Genomic DNA, 17642 nt, shown 5'->3' on the forward strand with positions numbered 1-17642 from the left:
GGTGTCATCAAAAATGAGAGCTGGGCATAAGATGTTTTGAATAACTTCAGTGTTGATGTCAACTAGAGTTGATTCAATTGATGGCCTTGATAAGTCATCCATGCATCCTATTGGTGTGTGCGTGGAGGTGGTTGGTTGTGAAGTCATCGTGGTGTGGAGTTGTGAGAAGAAGTGTTAGGTGGATGGTGGGATGTAGTCTATTATGAGTGCCTAGATTGAGTGTGTTGACCTAAAAATCTTTTCAGTGAAGAGGACTTAGGGCGGTTTCTACTAGGTGAGCATTTGATATTCTCCAAGAGGGGAATGAAGATGAGAAGGGGAGTATGCAAGGAGAAAGGAAAGGGAGGAAAGAGAATATGACATTCACGAAAGGAATGCAAAGGAAACAAGGGAAAACCTCAAGAAAGAAAGAAAGAGAGCTTGTATTCCAATGGGAGCATACAACAAGTGAAGACCAAGTCAACCATTTGGCCTTTTATACATGCCACCTTTTGAAGGGAGGGCCAACCCGTTTCTCTCTTTTTTCATGTTTTACAAATCATCTTGGGCTCATCATGCCAAATTCTAACAAAATCCTACTATTATGAATACATCGGAAGGTATCTAGATATGGTAGTGTCAACCAATGTGGCTAACACAATGCAATCTCTAATGGAGCGAGGCAAGATAGCAGAAAGGCCATTCAAGTATACTCTAAATAGCTGTAGTTGGATGAGCTTGCCTAACCTATCAAGGATTTACCCCGTCAGTGAGTTGTTCTGAAAATTCAATCTTGTCAACACAGTACAGTTACATAGCGAACAACAAGGTAGAGATTATCTCCGTCGTACAAAGCGTCCAGGGAGCAAACCTGACTCCTATCAAGAGGAATCCCTCCAAGAAGGAGGTTTCTCAACAAGGGGCATGCATATCAAATTTGTACAAATGGTAATGGAAACAAGAATTTAGCAGATGAGAAAGCTGCTATTCGCCTGAAAGAACCGCAACTTGGAGAGGCGGCTAATGTCAGACAAGAGTTCACCTCAAATATTGGCGTTGTCAGAGATGTCGAAGTACCAGAGAGGTGAAGTATTCACGAAGGGAAGTTCGAAGACAAGGAGTTTATCATGACTCGATGTACTGGAGCTGTGAGCAATTGAATGAGTTGGGGATAGGGCTGGTGAGTTGAGGTTGAGGAAACCGACCAAGTTATTGTCAAAAACCTTGAGGAAAGCGAGGTGAGGAAGGATGGAGAGGATAGGAGAGATGGAACTAGAGAACTGTTTAGTTTTGAGAAGAACCTCATGGGTGAAGGGAAGTTGGACTAGAAATTGCAAGGGAGAAAGGAGGGTCTCCATTTCATGCAAGTGCAAAAAACAGCAAGAGCAAGTTACTCTTTAACTTTCTTATGGGCATGAAAGGAAGACGTAAGTGGAGAAGCTCAAAAGAAGTCATAATGTCCCAGTGTCTACAAAAAGGATTTTTGCAACACGCGATTAAATCGTTTTGGGCAGTCAAATGGCAACCGTTCAATATTCTATTCTTTGCTATATTGATCCGAGCATGCCACAATGCCAACCAAGGACCATCTCAATTGGCGGTTCAATTTTGGATCCCAAAGATGACTTCGATCATAGTGTACAGTCTATTGGATCGAATAGGGCTCCAAAATAGGACTGTACGGCTTGCTAGATCAAATAGGACTCCTAAAACGATAGTACATCGCTTGGAATGTCTCTTCATAGTTCAACGATCCTACCATTTTCACCTCCACCATTATCTATTCAATTCTTGCCTCTTCAGAAATCAATTACTTGGCTAGAGGAGACAAAAAATCTTCTACAACTACAGATTCTAGTGTTTTGAATACCTTTGCGAGGATCTTAACTCTGCTTCGTTTGTGGGAAAGTAAAACGATTCTTTCCAATGCTTTGTCATCTACTGATATTAAGTCCATGAAGCGAGAAAGTGAAGTTATATTAACCTATGAATGTGATGGTAATAACACAACATCCATGATTAGAAGTTTCATCTGGGGGGGTTGTGCTCAGAGAGTGCCATTAGGAAAAGACAGAGCTCATTTTGAAACCTTTAAGGTTAGATAAACATAGAGATCCTCCAATGAGAGAGAGGCCAACGTTATGTTGGAAATGCTTTTCGTTTTTCAAAAAAAGAGAATCACTCTCTAAAGACGCTCGTCACATTGATATTTTAAAGTTCCAGGTCTTGTTTTCTAGTGTGTCATAAATGCTACGACAAATCATGAAATAAATAAACTGACCTTTTGAAGTTCCCGCTCGAGCATATCTTTTAGTGTCATAAATGTCCTCCCCGAGAGGTCAAAACGGCCAAAACAAGCGCCTGACAAGAACGTGCTTAAGAAAACCTATTGTGGACACAATGGTGATGCCAAAACCACCAAATTCTACACCAAAATAGTAGAAAGCCATTTGTGTTTAAGAATTTGGCATCACCATTATATGCAAAGCATGTGAAAACCTCAAAACGACTCTTGAATCACTAAATTTGACCTCTTGCAAGGGTCAAAACGATCAAAACGCCCCACTTAGCAGGAATGTGCTTAAGAAAACGATTTGGGCACCTAGGGTCAAAACGACCAAAACGCCCACCTGATAGGAATGTGCTTAAGAAAGCGATTTGGGTACCTGACCCAGGTGCCCAAATCGCTTTCTTAAGCACATTCCTGTCAGGTGAGCGTTTTGGTCGTTTTGACCCCTTCGAAAGAGCCAAATATAGTGATTCACAAGTCGTTTTGGGGGTTTCCGCCTACTCCTCCAGACATAATGGTGATGCCAAAACCACCAAATTTTGCACTAAAATAGTATAAATCCATTTGGGTCCTTGGACAATATTTATGACACTAAAAAACACTCGAGCGAGAACTTCAAAATGTCAATTTATCTGTTTCATGATTTATATCTCCGATTGAATGCTCGACAATATAAAGTTGTGCTTCTCATTCTAGAACTTTCTAATTTTGAGCCAAGAAAATAAGAAAATCATGAATTTCTTACAAGGCCCCAAAATGAGCTCCGCTTTTTCCTAATGACTATGCAACCAAGGGCTATTTTGAGGTTATTCTGGCTACAGAGAAATATAACTAAGAGAGTACAAGTAGTGTTGCTGCTAGAAGACTGAGTCTCATTCCTTGCATTCAGCTTTATTTTCTAGAAGTTTTAAAATTGCTATCAAAGGCAATGCTCACGAGTAGCAACTGGCATATGACCTGGGAAGAAAATGATGACTACATTCTTTACATAGACTCGAACGAAGTAACTATATCCCCCACATCAGCTGTCTTTTTCAAGAATTTTTTATGGCAAGACTAGGGCATGGGGAGAAATGGCCCATCAGCAATCCGGTCCTTTTTCGACCAGCCTCTGTAAAATTTCATAAATATAGCTTCTCAAGGATGGGGAAGTCCTGGCTCCCGAAACTCGTTCATGGAATTCTAAAAGTTTTTCTTGCCTCTCGCCCTTCAAAAGCCCACGGGAACAAATGCCAACAATAGTGGCAGGCTGCATCCAATCTTTCTTAGTATCCTCAAACCTTCACGCATAACATCAAAAACCAACTAGACTTCATTCAAGGTATGAACAGGGCTGTCCAGATTCTCAACAAATTTTTGCATTTTATGCTGTGAGGATTTCTCCCCTACCTGGTGTAAGTTTTGTCAATCGAAGCTGCAACCATTTTGATACACACCATCTGTCAAACACACCTCTAACTAAAACACACACAACCAGTATAAGAAAGCGAAAGAAACCCTGGCAAAGCCAAAGGAAAGGGACATCACAAGCAGCAAAACAGAAGCAACAACACAAAGCGATCCACACAAAACCGTCCCAAAACAGGGCCAAAGAAAGAGAAGCTACAATGGCAGAAATATCTAAACAGTCAAGTGCTGCAAACCAAGGCCAAAATTCGCGCCCTTTTCTATCTCTTTGGCTCCTACAACACACACATGTGCACACACCAACCAGAGAGCAATGAAAGAAAAAAGCATGGAAAGACATCCCACCATGGTAGCAGCAAGCCAAAGAAAAGAGTCCAAGCCCTCATCTGAGAGCAGGCAAGGGGAAATTGGTCAAGGAGTGGCGGATTGATCATGCAACCTGCCTGGGCTATGGTGTAGGTGTGCCAAGGCTGAACGGGGGCCAGGACAGCAGAAAATGAAGCCCCACACACACACTAATTTTTGTGAAATCCATGTCATATTACAAAGAATAGTCCCAGAGAAAGGGACACCCAGACACGAACATCAGAAGATGTCATTATATGATGGGCAGATAGGATAACCGCACAGGTAGACAATCTTGAAATGATTGTCATACATGCGCACGCACGCACATGCACACACACACAGTTCCAACCACTCCACACCTGGAATCATTAGTTTTTACATGTTTCTTGCATTAATTCCAACCAACCACACCTAGAATCATCAGGTCTACATCTTTCTTGCACAAGACCTTGCAAACGTCAATTATGGAGGTGAATATAACATGCAGTTTAAGCACTTGACCTTCTAGATGTTTCTTGCATGAGTTCCAACCAACCCACACTTGCAACCATTAGTTTCTACATCCAAGTGCTTGCCAACGTTGATTATGGAGGTGAAAATTGAATACAATTTAAGCATTTGAGCTTCTGTTGGACCTAACAACTGATCTAGCAAGTCCCATGCAAATTGTGACTTGCTCTAGAGCAAGATCTGCTGATTGCAATTTGACATGATTGTGATTTCTGACAATGATTTGATGCTTTGGGACTTTGTAGCACTTCTCACCTGATTTGATGCTTTGGGACCTTTGTAGCACTTCTCACCTAACTTGGCAGTTTGAGACTAATTGAGCCCTGGTTTGAACACTCTATCCGAGTTTGGTTGTGGACAGAGGCTCCTACTATGATTTACAACGAGTTCTCGATCTTGCAATGAGACTGACGTGGATAGTAATTGTGGCAATGCCTTTGTGGAAGCTTATGGTAGAATCTTGAGTTTCACACCTTTTAAGATGGTCTTTGGTTGAGTCTTGGCATCCTCTAGTGGCTATCCGTGGGTTGCATGATATTTTAGCATAGTTCTATTGTCATATTCATTGTTATTCCTCCTATTTGTTTTAGGAGATGACATCCTCCTATTTGTTAATGGAGATGATAATCTTCTTAGATTCTTCCAAGGTCTTTTATGGGTTCCATTCAGATTTTTGTGAATAGTATTATATATTCAAAACCAAAAACTCGTGAAATACAAGAGAAGTGCTCAGCTTTGACAAGGGGTGATCCTCATTCACACCCCTAACATTGTCACTATTTCTTTGTTCCAATCTCCCTCCTCATTCACATGCTTTTTCCTATTCACGATAGGGAATGCATTGTTTACAGTGTAAGCCGTTAGTTCACATAGTGATACAATAAATATACCGAGCGAGCAAAAGCAGAGACAACTGGCAGCTCTCTCTAAGTGTTGTATGAAAAATTCAGTCTTGCAAATCACAGAGATACTGTGTCTTCTTCATTGCCTGTGACCTTCTGGCAGTTGGACGACGTGATAGAAAGGTACTGGTCTCTGTGGAAGACCATCTATACCCTCTTCTTCGTCATCATCAAACTCAAGTGCATAATACCTGAAGTGACACAAAAAAGTATTACATTATGCTGGGGTGTGGAAGAAATCCTTTTGTTAAAAAGTAGTATATGCCCATAAGGCATACTTTGCATACCAACCTATTCCCTTGGATCTAGACACACCCAACTCATCAAAATTACATCTAATCAATTTTCAACACAAGGTTCTATAACCAGGACATTTGACCCACTTACTAGCATACAGACATTATGCGACTCAAACCCCTTTCTGTGCTCAAATTAGGAAATTGTTCATCAGTTATCACATCGTAATAACTTTGGAAGGTAACCTATGAATAAACAGGTTGTACTAGCCCTTAAGGTGCACATGATCACTTCAAACGAAAGCTTAGAGCCCCAGAAAGTGCAAGATGTTCAAAGCATAAAGAGTTTGGCAATGGCATGCCCCTAAGAAATATCTGGACATGCTGTCAAGCAAGTTTAGAAACCACAATACCCAATGTTTATCACCAAAACAAAATGTACAGAGTTTTCCGAACACAAATTACTGTAAAAGTGGAAGCAGAGGACTTACTCATCACTTTTCCTCTGCAATTGCTCCCAAAAGGATGACAAAAGTGCATTCAAAGGACAATCCATGGTTCAGTAAGGATCAAATAGCAATGCCATAAACTTGAATATAATTAATAAGAGTACAGCCCAGTTTCAATGGGGGGCAACCCAGGATGTTCAAATGAATTCTCTTCATAATTAATTGCCTCAATTCTTTTGTATACCTTACGATGAACTGCCACTGTAGCCTTGTATAACGCTGTGGTTCCTGGATAGACAGCTAAGACTTGAGAACCCAAGGGAAAGTCTGGAGCACTTGCAGGTTCTGAAGCTTTAGGAAATGGGATGATACATGTATACGGAAGCTTGTACTTTCTGCAAAATTAACATGGAAAAACAAGTTAAAAGGTGTTCAGCATTGAATTAGGTGATAAAGTATCATTATCCAATGTTGCATTGAAAACCAAAAAAATAAAACAATGCATCTTTGTTTACTTTCAATGATGAGATTAGTAATAAGCCTAATGCAACTATACCTAAGAGTATTATGTGATTTGGATCCTGGAATTAAATATTGAATACCATGGCATTCTCTTTGCAGATTGGCTCTTGACATACAAGAGACAATACATTTCATCAAAAACAGAAGGCCTCTTCCCAAACAGCCAGAATAGATGTCTACAAACGTAGCCCTCCACGCAGCAGTCCCCACCCCCAAAGCCCACTCTCGAAGCAGCTTCCTCAGGCAATATGTGGGTACCAGTATAGTACGCAAATAGAGCAGGTACAGGAGGACTAAAGACGACAGCCGATGCAGGAGGGATCAGACATGGACCCACTACCGAGCCAGGCCAAGAGCATGCTACAGCTATGTTGTCAAAAACTCCACTTCACCTCCAAGCAGGCCCATGTGAAGGGCTAACCCCCAGGACACCCTACATAAGAGTCGGCCCTGAATCCTGTAGATCCTCCAAGAGGGGGACCAATGGAGCCACCACAGGGGCCACTATGTGAGCCACACTAATGCGCCACCTCAGCCCTTGGGGACCCCTGCCAGCCCAGGACATAATGAGGCCCCCTCGAGCACCCCTCAGCCTTTTCTTGAGCAGGCCCCCAATCCTTCTTTCCCAAATTCCTTTTTTCCCTACCCCTTCTAAGATTTCCCTTACTCATTTATTAATCCTTCAGCAAGGGCTACAGGGGACCCTTGTGGGCAGTCAGGTGGACATGCAAATGCTACAGGAGCACATGCTTTCGATTGCCAAATTCATAGGAGTGGACGTCTCCTCTCAAACGACAGCCTTCGGCTCTAATTCCCAGCATTGAGCTGAAGCAATGAAATAGGCATCTCGATCAATCAGACGCTAGCTTCATATGTTTATGATTAGGAAGAGATCATAAGGGGTAAAGCGGCTTGGGTTAGAATGGGGCTGGGGACCTTAATATTGACATCCTGAACGTATATGCTCCAGCTTATAGACAGCAAAGGTGGCCCTTTTGGATATGGTTCACGAGGTGCTTGCACAAGGTAGATTTTTTATATATTGGAGTTGACTTCAACAGCCTCGAGTTTGTACAAAATAAGTATGCAGGCACCTCCTTCTCAAAGATTTCTCAACAGAGAAAGAACTCTGGGAGCAGTTCACTTTATCCATCAGAGGCAGTGATTCCTCACATGAGCTGGACTTCTCACATATTCAGGGCAGCCTCTTGTAATCCTTTGGTGTGCAGACATGATGGGCTTCTTGTGGCTGGACGGTTTTAACATGATGACCATGCTATGCAGTAGGAAGGTCCTACTAGGATTCTGGCATGCACCACAAATGTCAAACCACGCCCCTATTGTTCTTCACTTGGAGTAGCCGTGCCACCAAAGGCTCTCTAAGTAACGTATCAAGATTCTAGACTCTTCTTGAAAGAGGAGAAGCTCAGGACATCATCATTAAAGATCTAGACCCTAGAGTGGCTAGGCACAAGGGGCAGGCACGACTCTTCAGAGGAGCTATGCAACCTTCCAAGAGCTGGCACTTAGTCATCAACCAATCCCTTCAAGAGAAGGAGCGAGCACTTGGGGGGGATCTCACCTCAAACACGCAACTTAACAAGCCAATGCCAGACTCCGTTTTGGTTGGCAGACCTACAAGGTCCAGCCAAAGTACAATTGCATGCGATTGAGGCCAATCACATCTAGTACTCATGTTGCATTCGCATGGTGAACACACAGCAACAAGGAGATAGGATGACCCAAAATTTCTTTCACACTACGGGCCCCAATCAACAAGTGCATAGCTGCAAAGACTACGGGATGAGACTGGACAGATATACATTGACCCGCAAGAGACCTTGGAGTTGACTACTTCTTCCACATTTCTAGGACCTTTTCACCAACCTACTTTGCCTAGCATTTCAAGAGACTTTTGACTGGGGCATAATTCCCCACTTCCTTTCTTGAGGCCAAATATGCCTCATCCCCAAGGGAGGGGATAGAGTAAACATTTATCAATAGGGGCCCCTAACATTCCCAAAAAGAAATTCAATTAATTAGTTTGGGGGACGCGATCAAGGGGAGGGGGAAAAGGAGGGATAAATGGGGGAGGCATGATTTTCCACACGTCTACCCTTCTTGACTTTTCTGCACCGCCTCTCTTCACTAATAAATTGACGTCTGCCTCAACTACTGTTATTCCTCGCCTCTTCTCGCTTGCGCTTCTCGCCTCTCACGTGGCTCTTTTATCCTCCCGCCTCATCTATCGACTTCCTCCCTCTCTCACCCATCTCATCTCTCGGCTTTCTCCCTCTCTTCACTAATAAATTGACGTCTGCCTCAACCACTATTATTCCTCGCCTCTTCTCGCTCGCGCTTCTCACCTCTCACGTGGCTCTTTTATCCTCCCCCCTCATCTATCGACTTCCTCCCTCTCTCACCCACCTCATCTCTCGGCTTTCTCCCTTCTCTGCGAAGGATCATGAGGGACTATGCACTGAGTTCATTGCATATGGGATTAACCACCCATCCACAAGGCAGGGGATCCCATGAGCCCGAAGAACTACAGGACCATTATGATTGGACATGTCATGTCCAAGATTTATGCATCAGTACTTGACTCCGAGGTTAGCAGACTTGCAGAGTGTCGAGGACTCAGAGCAGCAGGATAGGCCGGATTCCAGTGTGATCATGGAACCATGGACCACATTCTAACACTCAAATGTATCATTGAGGAGGCGAGGTCACGGAAGCAAAGGGTTTATTGTTTCTTTGTGGATTTTCGCAAGGCATTTGACACAGTCCTGAGAGCCCGCCTCATACGGCGCCTACAGGACTTGGGTTATGACTAGGAGATCATTTGGGCTGTCATGGCACTTTACGAGAGAGTTTCTGGTAGACTTCGGGCAGGATCCGAGAGGAAAGACGAGATCATGAGTACCATCGGGGTCAAACAAGGGTGTCCTTTGTCGCCTACCTTGTTTGGCCTCTACATTGACGAGCTTGAGATAGTGATGCAGACACAGGGGGGTGTAGGTTGCTCTCTTGCGGGCACGTGATCCAGATTTTGCTCTATGCAGATGATGTGGCTCTCTTGTCTTCCTCAGCAGAGGGTCTTCAGAGACACCTAGACGCACTACAGTCCCTTTGTGAGTCTCATGATTTGAAGGTCAACCTAGGTAAAACCAAGGTCATGATCTTCAATACATCTCGAGCCATCATGCGTCAGGAGCAGTTCACATTTGCGGGTCATCTATTGAGATAGTTTCATCATACACTTATCTTGGGGTTATCTTCTCCGGACCGAGCTTCACTATGAGACCCGCGATGCAGGCACGCTTGAGTAGAGGGTATGCCTCATTGGCCAGGCTAGAGAGGCAGTGCTTCCGCTCACACTTTTAGGATCCACGTACCAAGGGGTTGCTTTTTGACTCCTTGGCTCGCCCAGCGGGGATGTACGGCAGCCCTTGTTGGGGGCCAGACTTGTCGGATACAGAGTGGGCCCATGTGGAGCGGCTACAGGTTCTCATGCTATCACGGATGATTCATGGTAAGTCATCCGTTCCTCACCAGATCATTCAAGCTGAGTTTGGGTCACCCCCTTTACAGCTAGATGCTGCATTTCAGGTCATCACATATCTGTACCGAGTTAGGAAATATGGGGATTATACCTCGGGGCGTAGCAGGCTATCATGGATAGCTCTATCCTCTTCTATGGCACTTACAGCAGGAGGAGATCAGAGGTGTTGGTATGCACATACAGAGAGATGGTTTGAGCGACTGGGGCTCCACATGGATAGACTACCTCCCTTCCAGTATAGCATGGATGCTCCGTTCTCTCCCCTCTCATCACACGAGGTCAACCAGGTTATCCGTGAGGATCTACTACAGCTACACACTTTTCGGACCTGGTTGGAACCAAGTGAACTCCCAGTGAAGCTTAGCTTCTACAGAGATCACTTCTTACCTATCACAGTGGAGGGTTTCATTGACCCACCAGGATACGCACAGATTCACCTACCCCACTCGATGAGGATCTCTCTTGGGCAGTTCCAGGTCTCTTCACACAGACTTCACATCGAGAGCGGCTGAGCAGAGCGACTACCCAGGGAGCGGTGCATATGCACACTATGTGACATGCACGAGGTTGAGACAAAGGAGCATTTCATCTTCAGGTGTCTTGTGTACTATGAGATCCGAGGACGTTTCCACTGCCTCTTCAGAGATAGTTATGGGATTTTAGCCCATTTCCTCTCCTATCCAGACCAGCGGTGTTTCGCAGGTTTCATTCATGAGGCACTTAGACACCGCGAGAGGATACTCCGAGCACGGGGACAGGAGCAGACTTCTTCCTCAGTTGATCCCTCTCAGAGCTCTATCACGGAGTTCTTTCAGCTAGATCACATGGACCCCAACGAGACGAGGCCTCGACATGACCGTGACTCGGAGCCCGTGACCCGACAGCTCAGACAGAGGGTCGACACACAGATCACACTTGGAGACATCCCCTCCTTGTTTAGAGTCGGAGCCCCCGACCGACGGGGGTCACAGTAGCCCTGGTTAGACGCAGAGCTACGACCAGGAGACGTGCCAGGACTGCACCTCTGAGTGACCGACATGATGATGATATTGATGATGATGCTGAGATTGATATATAGTCGACCATCGACATGACTATGTTGTACTTAGGACTTAGTACTGCCATTCTGCATTTTTGCATTTTTTGCATTTTGCATTTTGCATTGGTATGGACGCTCGTTTAGTAGCTCCACTACCACAGCTCGTTGTATCAGGATTTTCACAGTCTCATAGACCCATCAGTCTTCCGAAGACTTTAATAAACTTTCTTTCTTTCTTTCTTTCTTTCTTTCTCACCCGCCTCATCTGCCGGCTTCCTCCCTCTCCGGTTGCCTCCCTTCTCTTAACTGCCTCGGCTATGAGAGGGCAGATGATTAATTTCATGTGTGCAGCACACCTGCGCTCCTCACTCTCGCCTCCCTTTGTCAGCCTCCCACCCATCTGAGCATACATGAATTTTCTTTGAAAAATTACGATTGCGATGCAATTGATGTGAGATCAAAACGATGCACAGATTAGTGGATACAAATTTTTTAAGTCAGAGGAGCCATTAGGAGCCCAATGGCATCCAATTATCCTCCTAGACATAGATTACAAGAGCTTGGCGATTTCTTGAATCTCCGGTACTTCATCCCAGACCTCATATACATGGCATAGAAACAAGGTTTGTTCAAGAGCGTGGATCTTGAACAACATTTTCACCTTCCGGAAGGTTGTTACTTGGGCCTAATAGAAGTCACACCCTCTAGCAATCTTACTTCTTGATTTTAAGAAGGCTTATGATAGGGTGGATAGAACCTTTTTAGAGTCCACTATGAGGCATTAGGTTTCCTGTACACTGGATCAAAGATGTCTTAGATCTTATGCGGGAAACTTCAAGCAAATGGTCCATTAGGGGAGTTTTGAGCCCTCATGTTTCATTGGTATCAGAGCAGGTTCACGATGGACAAACTCAAGTAGATGAGTTGGCATAGCAAAGAATATGGCGAGAGATGGTGGGTCGCAATGAGTGTGAAGTCTAGCTATAAAATACCAGTTGTTGCCAAATCTTGAAAGGGCACACTAAATATGTCCGTGATAAATGCAAATTCAGGGAAAGAAGGAATCAAAGAGGAGATCAATGAACAAGTGGAGGACTATGTGCAAAGATACACCCACAAGAAGTCCCAAGAGGAGTAACAGGTGATAGAAGTGGTGCAATCACTCGTAGAACTCCTTGATGAAACATTAGCATTTGAGGAAGAAGGAATCCAAAGTGATAGAAGTGGTGCAATCACTTGTAGAACTCCTTGATGAAGAACATAATATTGCCAGAAGGAATACACCTCATTAGTGCTCTCTCCAGGGCATTTCACCGTATCTCTCACCCCTAGGTCCCAAATGGACTCACCCTCAACTTCTTCAATCATGCTTGAAACAAGGTCCAATTTGTTGCAGAAGAATCGTGTGATTCTTTGCAGGGGAGGAACGCTCCCAATTTTTTTTCGAAACAAGTTTTGACAACCCAAACTTCGGCTTTCATTTGGCCCCTTTGCTTTTGATTCTCATTTTGTGGGATGTCCAATGGCCCACCTCGACATGGGATTCTCTAATGCTCCCAAGCTGATAAGCAAGCTAATTGTGGCCCTATAGGCAGAGACACGATGAAACCATCATACCGTTATGCATAACTTCACAAGATGGAGCTTCCTCGTGAAGGCCGGGAACGGTCGGATAATGATGCCTTGTCAACTCCATCTTAAGACACATTTGCTTGAAGAGCAAAAAACATTAGGTTGTACAATAGCTTATATTTACAAGTAGGTCATTCGAGGCTATGGAGAATGGCAATGATTGCTCAAAGGTAGTGATGTTGGGATTACATGAATTTGATGGCCTTGGGACTATTAACTAGTCAAGGCGACCAACCAAAAGACATGGGTAACCACCTTGCACTAGGAAATCAAGGCGACCAACCAAAAGCCAACAAAAGTATGGGTGATATCCAGCTTGAAGTCTAGAGGATGGCATTGCAAATCATCTCTTAAGTTCTTTTAAAAGGCACTCAAGTCATGCAATAACCCAAGCACATTTGGTGAAAGAGCCATGAAGCTCCAATAAAGAACGATCAAGGCACTTAAATGCTTGAGTGTGAAATGCTGCAATATCTCTGTGTTTTTATTAAGCTGCATCAGACACGAAGAAAAGTAAATCAAACATCTTTGAATGGAGTAAAGTCACATCATTTAATTAAAGCCCTGGATACTCAAAGGTGGAATTTATATATCATGGTGAGCGTTATTATGGTAACTATAATCTCGTCACCAACTATTCTACTAGCCTCTCCATCGCATGAAGAATACGAGCATTTAGCTTTCAGACAAGTGACACGAAGCATTAAAGACAAAGTGAGATTTGAAGATCGATATTTTAGAACCTCGCACAGATAAACAAGATAGTAGATACTTCATTTTCTCTTTTTTATAAAAATATGCTTCCTAATCGAGAGAGAAAACGTGACAGTGCCCTGACTAGTAGTTTGCATAAATCAACCCATAGCCTCAACCACAAAAAGAAAAAGATAAGGTGCAAGAGGACAGCCCTGATTAACTGATGTGGATTACTGAAATGCAGGTCCTTTTCCTCCACACAACACTATCCTGCTGCCAGAAAACCTCTAAGAAGGCGGATAAGAGATGAGGTCCAATGATATCCCACAAAGTTCTAAAAAAGAGCGAAGACAAACCATCCTTGCCTCAGCATCTATCAATGGGAAGCTCACATAATGCATCTATGATCTCTTGATGAGTGAGTGGACAATCAAGCATGTGGCAGATCCTATCCGAGGCCATCTAGGGGACATGCTCCCAAACCTCCTCTATCACACTAGCAATCTCAACGGTGACTAGATCTACTTTATAGAGACTTTAGTAGAAATCAGAATCGTCTCCATGAAATGGTGAGGATCCGTCTGCAATACTCCCACATAATCTTTAAGTATCGGCAAGCTTTCAAAAGAATATCTCTATCCAACTGCCCTAAAAGACTCTCTGAAGCATCTGTGTCTCTTCTGTACCCAAAAAGTCTACTGAGTAGTATCCAAACTGAGCTCTCCTGACTTGCAGATCCTCCAGTCTCTGATGTCTGTAGAGAGCTGACCTCTTAGAAAAAGAGAGTCCGGGAAGCTCTGTACCATGCCAAGTAGTCTGGCAACCTCAGCCCTATCTGATCTCTCCCTGTCTACGTGTTTTGATTTCTATTGTTTTTCTCAAGCTATAGCTCCCAAAATAGCATCGCCGTCCCCTTTGTGAGAAACTATCTCTAGTCCTAGAGGAAAACTACTTATGTTCAACTAGAAACAGGCCCTAAGATTATTGTGATTTGATCGAGGGTTCTTTTTCTATGATCTAGGCACATCTAAGCATCATCTCATATTGTGATTTGATAAGTTCCTACTTCTAGTTGACGTTCTTCACTTCCGAGACTCAATTTCCTGCACTTAACGTTGATGAATTCATGTCAAACACCTTTTGATCACTGTTGGATTAATAATCTTGGGTTTTGACACCATCTAGCTTCTCTTTTATCAACTACTTCATCATTGAACTAAGATTGAGCTATGGATGAGTTTCTGTTGAGAAAGTTAGAGGGATTTCCACTGTTTTTACCTATGTTTACTTGTGGGAATTGGATTCCTAACTCTTCCAACATGGGAACTGATTGTAACAGTGCCTTCATGGTGGGAGGATGAAGGAAGTATTAGGACTCTGTTTTCATCTTGCTTATTAGCTGAGTTTTGGGCATCTGACAGAGATTCCAGTGTTATGACCAGATTTTTGCTACACAATTTCATCTTTTGTTATTGTTCCATTTACTGAAGCATTGTGATTCCCTCCTACAACTAAGAAGGAGTGGCTTTAGTCTGATGTTCTCCTAGGATTCTATAGGTCCCGTCCTTAATTCCAGAATACTTTGTATTAAGATCGCTTTTTCTATGTTCCAGGTACTTCAGCCACATCACCTTTTGTTTCTCCTTCGTTGTTAGATGGTGAAAAGAAGTCAAGTGAGTTTATCTTTGGGATTTTGAAAGATGCCATTGAGAGGATTTGACCTGAGAATGTGGTCCTAGTAATTATAGATTATGCCTCCAATTGTATTCTGCCTATTGACTCTTCTTAAAGCTATGTCAGCTTAGGCCCAACTATCTTCCAGAAACAAGTCTAGAATTCTGCTACATGCATTTGCTAGTTTGGATTTGTTTTTTGAGGACATTGGGAGATTGGATTGGGTTGCACAAGTAGTAGATAAGGGTAAAAAGAGTCTGCAAGCAGAAATCCCTAAAAATTTCAAGAAAAGAGCACAAAAGAGCTGCTCAAGAGCACATAGTAGATTTGCTTACACATACATGATGTTGGTGAATTCATGAGCTGGAAGGGTTTTTAATGGACTTGGAAGTTAGGAGGCTGATTGTTAGTGATGAATGGTGCTCAATGGAAGACCTCTGCACAACAACAGCAATGGAATTGCAAGGCATTGTTTTGGGAAAATCATTTTGCTAATGAAGGGCAAGGGTTGAGAGATGGTATGGGTGCTGAGGGAGGGCAAAGAGAAGGCAAGGTGGTAAAGAGAGGGCTGAGAGAGGATCGAATCATGAAAGAACATGCCAAAACCCATGTGAAAGGAGTTGCCGCCACTTTTAAGGGGGTTTTTTAAGGTGCTTGATGGAAGCATGGGTGCATTGCAAACGGCACGGACTTCAAACAACACCTTAAATCAGGTGGAACTTTGAATCAACCATGAACCACACCCACAGCCCCCTTGGGAAGTTCACCTTCCTATAATCCTCATATGTCCCTCAAACGCATACATATGTTGAAGCTCAATATTTTAACCACACAAATATCTGGCTCTTCTGCCACCCTCGGCACTATCCTTGGATGATGGCAGCATATGCACTATGGCTGCTTAGTAATATTTCCTGACACTAGGATTTCTCATATCAATTCATCCATTATATTCTCTGAACTGGAATATCAATGTGCATTTTATCATTGTACATGCATAGCCCATAGAAGACCCTCTCTCACACTGCTGAAACTAATAGCTGCAGAAATCTACCAAAGAGACAATAAGCAACAACTCTCCTGTCATCTGTATAGTGAAGAAGGGCACAGAATAACCTTTGCACGCTTTCTTCATCATCACCAGGCTCTTCATCAATAACTTCCAACCTGCAGAAATGCCAATTGCTTGAACTGGTGAAAGGAGGAGAAAACAAGCTCAAACCATATTTGGAAAGCCCATGCCTGCAAACATATCTATCTGCATCTTATGTTCCAGCAAGAAGACACCTTACTTTCTTCCTACTCAGAGTAAGGTTTTTGAAATGCATTAAGATAAAAATGCACAAACCTGTTTGATTCACGATCGAAGCGGATGACTTTCACAACTATCCATTCATCCTTGTCAGCATTATCAGGTGATATCCTTGCAGCAACCTGCATGTTGATAAAGTTTTACATAAAATCACAGCATCAATTCTGTCCCATTTGGACTTCGTGTCATAAGAAGAACAGACAATATCTGAACCAGAAGGGCCAAAACCTGATCTCCAACAAGGACCACTTCTCCAGGTGATCGAAGTGTAAGGGATGGTGAAGCTAAGCGGGATGCATCTGCATCTGCTTTCATCCGTTTCCGTTTCTGTTCGCCACCTTCTGTTCAACAAAATATCAGTACTTCATTAGCTCATCTTATGTCAGAGTATAAATCAGCGGCCTCAACTACAACTACGAGGCCCTAAACATTGGTTACAAAAGTCTTGGTCCCGGTGACAAAGCAATCTAGTATACGGCATGCCATAAACATGGTGAAGTCATTAACAACAAAGAGGGCAGTATTTCAATGTTCCCCTCATAAAGCAAAATTGTTATGATGCTACAAGCTCAAGAGAGCAAGACTACTTAATTCTTAAAGGCATTGTACCCCATCTTAAGAAACCACCTAGTGCTGTGTATCCGCGCACATATGTTTTAGGTGTGGATGTGCTAAATCCTAGCTGTGTATTCTCAGGAGGCCCCAACTCCAATACTGCCCCAAATGAGACAACACTCACACTTATATAAGGTATAGGGTGTCTTAGGCATCTCATCCCTAAGACCACCCTAATTGTATCTAGCCACGTTATGTCAAAACCTGGACTTAGGGATTTTTAACATGCAATTTTTCGACCAAGTACTGGTTGTTTTCTAAAAATAAGCATCAATTAACCTAAGATATGGCAAGTGCTCAGATACATTTGCGTAATCCTTTGTCTGCTTGTTTTTTTTGGGTGGACCGTGGACCTCACATGGCTGAGTCAACTACGGTTTCCAAAACCATAATTCTGCACTAGCCTTTTCTAGACTTGTTCACATAAGTGTTGATCAGGAAACACTTTTGTGCATGAGTATACGGCACA

The 17642-nt window shown here is 43.3% G+C and overlaps 1 protein-coding gene across 1 annotated transcript in view; it reads right to left on the bottom strand.

Annotated features, from left to right (window-relative positions):
* Positions 1–5341: 5341 nt before the first annotated feature.
* LOC147879815 (SAGA-associated factor 29 homolog B-like) overlaps positions 5342–17642 on the bottom strand; it is a 65796-nt gene continuing 53495 nt past the window's right edge. The window contains exons 4-9 of the mRNA XM_087371700.1: positions 16787–16899; positions 16595–16680; positions 16363–16413; positions 6366–6516; positions 6164–6177; positions 5342–5627 (exon numbers count right to left, since the gene is read on the bottom strand). Of these exons, the coding sequence (XP_087227826.1) occupies positions 5516–5627; positions 6164–6177; positions 6366–6516; positions 16363–16413; positions 16595–16680; positions 16787–16899 (527 nt within the window). The 3' untranslated portion in view covers positions 5342–5515. The remainder of the gene's footprint in view (positions 5628–6163; positions 6178–6365; positions 6517–16362; positions 16414–16594; positions 16681–16786; positions 16900–17642) is intronic.

The sequence above is a fragment of the Dipteris shenzhenensis genome, chromosome 33, assembly GCF_047967505.1.
Source record: "Dipteris shenzhenensis isolate YYH24624 ecotype China chromosome 33, Dip_SZ_1.0, whole genome shotgun sequence".
In the NCBI taxonomy this organism is placed as follows: Eukaryota; Viridiplantae; Streptophyta; class Polypodiopsida; order Gleicheniales; family Dipteridaceae; genus Dipteris; species Dipteris shenzhenensis.